The 7,120-nt window shown below is 41.1% G+C and overlaps 1 protein-coding gene across 1 annotated transcript; it reads right to left on the bottom strand.

Annotated features, from left to right (window-relative positions):
- Positions 1-425: 425 nt before the first annotated feature.
- hgh1 (HGH1 homolog (S. cerevisiae)) lies at positions 426-7,116 on the bottom strand. Its single transcript, XM_070902853.1, has 10 exons — positions 7,015-7,116; positions 5,705-5,827; positions 5,133-5,271; positions 4,777-4,914; positions 4,368-4,519; positions 3,623-3,723; positions 3,118-3,216; positions 2,469-2,560; positions 2,259-2,381; positions 426-1,064 (listed from the first exon to the last, which is right to left on the bottom strand). Exons 2-10 carry the CDS (start codon positions 5,812-5,814, stop codon positions 888-890), a joined length of 1,131 nt encoding a protein of 376 aa, XP_070758954.1. The 5' UTR covers positions 5,815-5,827; positions 7,015-7,116; the 3' UTR covers positions 426-887.
- Positions 7,117-7,120: the final 4 nt, after the last annotated feature.

Here is a 7,120-nt window from a genome sequence, read left to right as displayed (position 1 = left end):
AGTATGTATAAACAGTTGTATAATGTGTTTGTCAAGTCTGAAATTACACTGAAAAAGCTAATTTCACAGCACTGAGGATTATATTGGAAATAAATGACACTTCTTTTATTTGACATGGGATAATATTCTCTTAATCTCTAATAATATAATAATATATTCTGGTGTCTAATGACACGTCACAGAATATTACACTCTCATGCTGTGCAGTAGAACACTGTTCAAACACACAGAAGTTTCCAAAGATTTCAAATCTGTCTGTGTGTCTGAGATGATGCAGCAGACATGTAGAATACGGTCTTGGGTTTGAATATTTCACTCAGTGTAAAACATCATACAAAGTTTGATGCTGCCAAACAGAGTGGAATAGGAGGACTTTTCCAACCTTAAACAGACTTAAAAGTCGTTTTTACACTTTAACACTTGTTCTGAGTTTTCAGACAACTGTAATGAATTTCTCACTCATATTTTTAAATAAAAATAACAAAATCTTTTGAATAAACACAAAACAGACTCTTCTCATGTCAGATCCATCTATAAAAATGTTTTTTCCCCTCATGGTATGGGACAGAGAAGGAAAAAGTCAACAGAAATTAAACGAGATGTTGACATTGTGTGCTTCGTCACTGTCCGACATAAAGCAGTAATCAGAATTCTGTAGATGATGAAACTGGTGAGAAAACAGAAAACTCTCCTCTTCTTTCATATCGTCACTTACTTTTACTTTTCAGCTCAGCGCTGTTCTCCAGCTGTGGCTCTCTCTGTAAACGTCCCGTCATGTCTGAATGAAGCCGTAAAGAACATTTAACACGCCAGAACGGTTACAGATCCCAGGTCTGTTTTGGAGGCTTTATCGTACATTCTCCTGTCCTTTGTCTGTCCCCTCTGCGTCACGCTTCTTCTTCTCCTCCTTCCTCCTGTCTCATCTTCTCCTGCTCTTTCTCTTCTCTCTCCAGCTCCTGCTGTTCTTTGGCATCAGCATCCTTCAGTTTCTCCTCCACGTCCTCAGGAATCTTCACCTCCATCAGGTTCTCCATCCCCTGCTCCGGCTCGTCTCCTATCAGCACCTGGAGGGAGGACGAGATGAGGGATAGAGAGTACACTACATGACATATGCATACAGCTGTCAGTTTATTAGGCACACCAAGCTAAAACTAATGCAGTCTAAACCAGCAGCCCTGCAATACATCCCACCCTCATGACGGTTATAATATACAGTTTTAGTTGAAGTCTCAGAGTGTTGATTTACTTTCATGGTCGTTTTGGAGGATGTTGTTTGTGCTGCTACTGAACAGGCCTTCTTTCAGCGCAGACATTTTGACTTGTCATAGTAGGAGAAGCTCAGGTGTTGTTCATAACATTAACGATGGCTTGTTATTCAAGTATCCCTGTAAGGCATGACAGTGTGGCCGTGAGCCAGCATGCACAATACCAGGAACCCTGAAACTGAAGGAGCTAGCCATTTTATTATTTAACCCTGTGCTTTTCCTACAGCGTCATGTCAAAATGTCTTCCATTTAATCTGCAGATTATTTACTCAATTAATTGTCACTGAAATGTCAGATAAATATTGAAAATGTACATCACAGTTTCCCAGAGATTCAGCTTACACTGACATGAGGAAAGCAGCAGATCGTCTAATCAGAGACGCTGCAACCAGAGAATGTTTGGAGTTTTTGTTTAAAAAAATGGCTAATTAAACTGATTTTCAAACTTCTGTTTAGCGACTAAGCTCTAGCTCTAGTTATGACTCCAAACTCCTGAGATCAGGAATATCAGGAACCATGTTGCAGCCGAGCACAGGTGAGAATGAACAACATTAACGTGTGTGACATGTCAAAATGTCTGGCGTGAAAAAGGTCTATTGTTGTGCGCCGGCACTCATTTTGGTTCCTGATGCCGCATGTCTGTCAGCTCAGGACATTCAGTCTCATTCATTCTTCATTCAATTAATCAATTCAGTTAATTAATTCAGTTAATTAATTCAGTTTGGCAGATTGCAAAAAAACAAAAGAGACTCTGGTTTCATTCTTCTGTTAATTGTGTGTGTATTGAAATAAAAAACAATGCTATCTTTCTGTTTTCAGTTAATTTGATTCTTGTATATTGTTAAGAGGAAGGTAGACACTGTAACATGGAAATAAAACCATCTTTGCCCAACCTTCACAATAAAAGCACAAAGTAAAGAGTAACAAGAGATTCACTATTTGGTGGTTATATTTTTGACAGTCAAAAGATTTGTTTGGCTATCAGATTCCTACCTGGACCAGTTTCTCACAGGCTGCTCCAACGTAGACGTCCTTCTCCCAGCGGTGGAGCTCTCTAATGATCGGATAAACACTCTTGTCTTTTAGCGTCAGCCGGCCGGCTTTGGTCGCTGTCAGCTACACAAGAGACAAACAGTAAAGAGCTCAACATGAAAACAAGAGTCTACACGTGTGCATCTGCTGTGTGTGTTTGTCGTGTCGTACCAGTAAAAGTGTTTCCAGCAGCATCTTTCTGATGTCGGCGTCTTCTTCTCTCTCCTTGTCCTCTGGGAGGTACTGCAGGTCCACAGGCAGACCTGAACATCACATCACCTTCTGTTACAGTCAGGACCAGCGGGACTGTGGCTGGGCTTCATTTGGATTGTGATAAAACTAAAAACATTTTGTTCAGATTCTGAGCAGAACAAACGCAGAACCAACCTTGTATTAGTCTGTGTCTCTTATACTTTATTGAATTCCCCTCCCACTCAGCCCCAAGCCCATTGGTTCCCAGTGAAGACGTAAATCTTTATAAACTCCTCACAAACATTTGCTTCATATTTCAAAAAGGCTCAGTGCTTTCCTAAAACAGCTGGAACACTGTAGTTGTTAGCAATCGTTTTGTGGGATTGAGTCAAAATTACCTACAGTGTGCGTGTTCATGGTAATGAAGGAACATAGATGTGTTTTTAATAGTTTTTGGACATCAATGAAGCACTGTGGCACAGAGGAAGAGGATGTATCAGGCTTTAGATACACAGACAATACTTTGGTTTGGGTTTCCACATGGGATTTGTTGACTAGAAGAAACAGAAAATGTCACCAGACGTATCCTTTGAATAATAAGTAGTCGAAATTAGAAATATTTTCTCACCTTCATTTTCTTCATCTGTCAGCTCCTCTGGTCCGGCCAGCGGCAGCAGGAGGAAGGGCAGGATGTCTACAGCGTCGCTTAGCAACCACTCATGGTGGGCTGGACAGATTGAGGAGAGCTTTGGATCAGAAGACTGGAACTACTGTTGGACTACAGTTCAGCGAGGACGGGACATGTTTTACAAAGACTTTGCTGAATACAAATTTATCTGATTTCAGAGTGTGTGTTGTCACAGGGGACAGACCCTGTAGAGGCTACAGACCCTGTAGATGCTACAGACCAGGTAGAGGCTACAGACCCCGCAGAGGCTACTCTAACAGACGGCTTACTGACATAGTTAGATGCATTTACACCTTTTCACCTTCTAGCTAGAACGCATCTGATTTCAGTCCGTCTCAAATGCTTCTTGGACGTATTTACGATGTTTTGATATCAGATAGTTATCCGATCTGCCCAACACGCATGAAGTGACTGAGTGTAAAGGAGGTCTCTGCGTGTGCCTCACCGTGGTCAAAGCAACAGTTGCGTAGGGTTCCTATGACACCGCCCCTCCTCACCGCTGATGCCTGGTACTGAGTGAAGGGCAACAACCTCTGGATTACACACCTGCAACACACACACAGATAATTATGATCAAGGGATGTCATGTCTGGATTTTAATTGAATTAACTGTGACTATCAGGGGTGTAACGACTCGTGTCTGTCCTCCTGAAACTAATGTCTTCACTTCAGTATGACTCCAATATTACTACTGATTTATACTAATACACTTTGATTAGGTCTAACACAACGTCTACACAGCCTGCATAGCGAAAGCAGAATGTTAGCAGCAGCTTCAGTCCTTTATATGTGTCTCCACAGGATGCGTTCAGGCACAGGGTGTAGTGTAGGCCACCAGTGTTTTAGCACTCAGAACGCTACCACTGTAAATACACGCAAAAAACAGAAGAAAATGGGACTTGAAGCAGAAAAATATGCTTCATGTATCTTTGGTAGTTGTTGATGTAGCGAGTGTCGTTGGTATGGCGAGCACAAATAATGAAACCAGAGCTCATATCAGCCCATATCTGTCCTAGTTTCAGAATGTGTCACTTTCCTCTGTCTCTTCCCTAAATTCTCACTGGTCCTGTAGGCATTGCAGCAATAAAAAACGGTATGATATCAGATTTTAAAAATTACAAAAACTGGGAGACGCAGTCCTCCTCTCTCTGTCTGACCATCAGTTCTTGTCCTGCAGCGTAATCAGTCACCTGTCCTTGTCCATCATGTAGTTTCTGGCCTCGGGCAGCTGTGTCAGGTTGGACAGCAGAGGACCCAGGTAGTGGAGTTTAGCCTTCTTGTTGTAACCTTCAGTACAGAAGATCTCCACCAGCGGAGCCAGACCAACCCCCTCCTGGAGGACCTGAAACACCAAAGAAGCACTTCATCTCTCACTCTCCAGCACTCAGGAGTGATTTTCCTGATGACCTGAGAGGCTTTGTGGACCTGTATGGGATCAGAAGCTCTCTGATATATGGTGGAGTCAAGCTGACTAAAACAGAGTTGTTATCACATGAAAGTTAGATCTTAAATCAAGATTGTATTTCGATTAACCATGCCACCCAGCCAAAACCTCTTCCCATCCCTGGTAAAGCTTCTAGTTGCATCACTGGGACCCACCTTGAACACAGTCTTGCAGGTCTTATCATGGCGGGTCAGGTTGGACAAGATGGTGCAGACCTGATCCGAGAACAGGTACTCTGGATCCAGAAGATTCTTTAACAACACTGGAAGAACTTTGACTTCTGCCACCAAAACCTAGGTGAGACACAACCAAGAACATCTGTAATATGTTGGAAATCAACACTGAAGCCACAACATCTCTGCGGGCTGAGCGGCTCTTATTGTTTTGTTTGTCAAATGTCCGTTATCAACAACACCCTCTCACTCTGAGACAGAAGAGTAGTTACTTATTAATAAATCATCCATAAGAGTTATTTTAGAGCATTCTCTGCTGATCAATAAAGACTGATCACCTGGTGCAGAGTCTCGTCAGCTGACAGGTTGATGAGGATGTGGTAGCAGTCCTTCACTATCGCAATAGAGGGGTCAGAAGTCAGAGCAAACAGGGCAACAAGTAAGTCAGGTTTAGAGCGGAGGAATCGGCAGCCATCCCTGAAAACAAACAAACACACACACAAAAAAAGTGTGTTACCGTGGCAACTTTAAGTTGGTGAACTATCAGCTGAGTGACAGAGCAAATACATCCAAATAAATCCTGCAAACTTCAGGGAGGAGTTTTCCCTCATGTGTACTGACATTAAAGGGGTGAGCAGGACTAACTACAGACCTGCAGAGTTTAGTGCCTTCTGTAATGTGCGTCCTGCTCATAGCTCAGTAATAACATCCTAACGCACTGTGGAGCACCTCTCCTGCCCACCAAAGTGTTTATCACAGTCGACGAGTCTGGTCTGGTTCAGGACTAGTCTAGCATTTGTATCAGAGCTGAGAGCAGAAACAAGGATCCCAGGCCGCCACATTATAATGAAAAGCTACATTATTAATGATATCATAATCATCATTATCATCATCACCATCAGCCTCCTACCTGTTTCCAGACAGTCCCAGGATGTACTCTGTGGCATGACCTTTGACATCAGGACGTGTCCCGAGGGTTAGGAAGGAGAGCAGCTCTGCAGCCTTTGAATCACTCAACATCTTCTAACAGAGTCTGATGCAACAAAACAAAAACCAACCATCAGCTTAGACAACAGCACGGTGCACTACTGACATACTTACTGCAAGCCTCACTGACTGATCTGAAACCAGTAAAGCTCCACATGAAAGAAAACTAGAACAGTAAAACATATCAACAATAAAAGGGTTCTTCTTTACTGCCATATATCTGACTGTTAGAAGAGTCTGATAACTAACTCAAACTCTGCGTTAGCTTGATTTTAAAGGCAGTGGTCGAAGAAGTACTCAGACCCTTTACTTAAGTAAAGAAAGTTAAATCTAAGTAAGTTAAATCTTTAACAATGTGTTATATCTTATAAGCCTATCGTACGTTTTTTTTTTGGTCAAATCTTCATCTGAAAAATAACTCCAGCTGTCAGATAAATGCAGTGGAGTAAAAAGTATAATACTTCCCTCTGAATTGTAGTGGAGTAGAAGTATCTCAAAACTGTACTTTAGTACAGTACTTGATTAAATGTACTTAGTCACTTTCCACCACTGTTCATAGGACATTAAAACTCTGCTTCTGGCACAGAGAGAATAAACTCAGACTAAACGTTGATGCTGAAATTATTACCTCAAATTTCAGACAACCTAGTAACTTTTATGGCCAAGTATTTGTAAAATTAGATGTAATACACTCAAAATAATTTGACTTGATGGCACCCTGATTACTTTGAGCAAACAACCATTTATAATAACACAAACCTGGAGTAAACTACTAAAACTATAACCGTCCATTTGACAAATATCAACCATTCTTAAGATTATTGTTAAACCAACTGCTATGAGCCTTTATAACACAAGTTTACAGCAACTCTCCCACTGTGCTCTGCATGTGTTATAATGTATTATGCAGGTACAGAAACTAGGATTCATAGAAAATGTTTATTTGTGTAATTTGTTACAGACTCAGAGTTTATCTCCAGCATCTTTAGGCTGTGATAATCTTTATTTTCTACATTATTACATTAGATATCTGTGTACTTAAGACTACTGTGTCATAAAACAGCAAAGGCGTATCGGCTGTTATCTAAACATAATTTTCTCTATAATAACGTTAATAAAAAGTAGACATTGTAAAGAATAATCTGTGTTTATCAAGGCTACGAACTGTTGTTTGCTTTAGCATAGTTTTACAATGTTAGCTAAAGCTACTGGAAATAATAACACATATCTTACCTTTAACGAGCTATAGGAGTTGCCCACTTTTCATTTCGCTGTTGATTTTCTTCTATATTCTTCTACTAACATTAGACAGCATGTGTACAGTCACAGCGGAACATGT

The sequence above is a fragment of the Enoplosus armatus genome, chromosome 3, assembly GCF_043641665.1.
Source record: "Enoplosus armatus isolate fEnoArm2 chromosome 3, fEnoArm2.hap1, whole genome shotgun sequence".
Classification (NCBI taxonomy): domain Eukaryota; kingdom Metazoa; phylum Chordata; class Actinopteri; order Centrarchiformes; family Enoplosidae; genus Enoplosus; species Enoplosus armatus.
This window is presented reverse-complemented; position numbering and strand designations above follow the sequence as displayed.

What these genes read in the sequence shown, in the direction of transcription:
- hgh1 (XM_070902853.1), bottom strand. Translation starts at nt 5,814, where the DNA reads ATGTTGAGTGATTCAAAGGCTGCAGAGCTGCTCTCCTTCCTAACCCTC. An exon ending in TACATGATGGACAAGGACAG is followed by an intron (nt 3,724 to 4,367) that starts GTGACTGATTAC and finishes TGTGTGTTGCAG; the next exon opens with GTGTGTAATCCAGAGGTTGT. An exon ending in CCTGTGAGAAACTGGTCCAG is followed by an intron (nt 1,065 to 2,258) that starts GTAGGAATCTGA and finishes TCCTCCCTCCAG; the next exon opens with GTGCTGATAGGAGACGAGCC.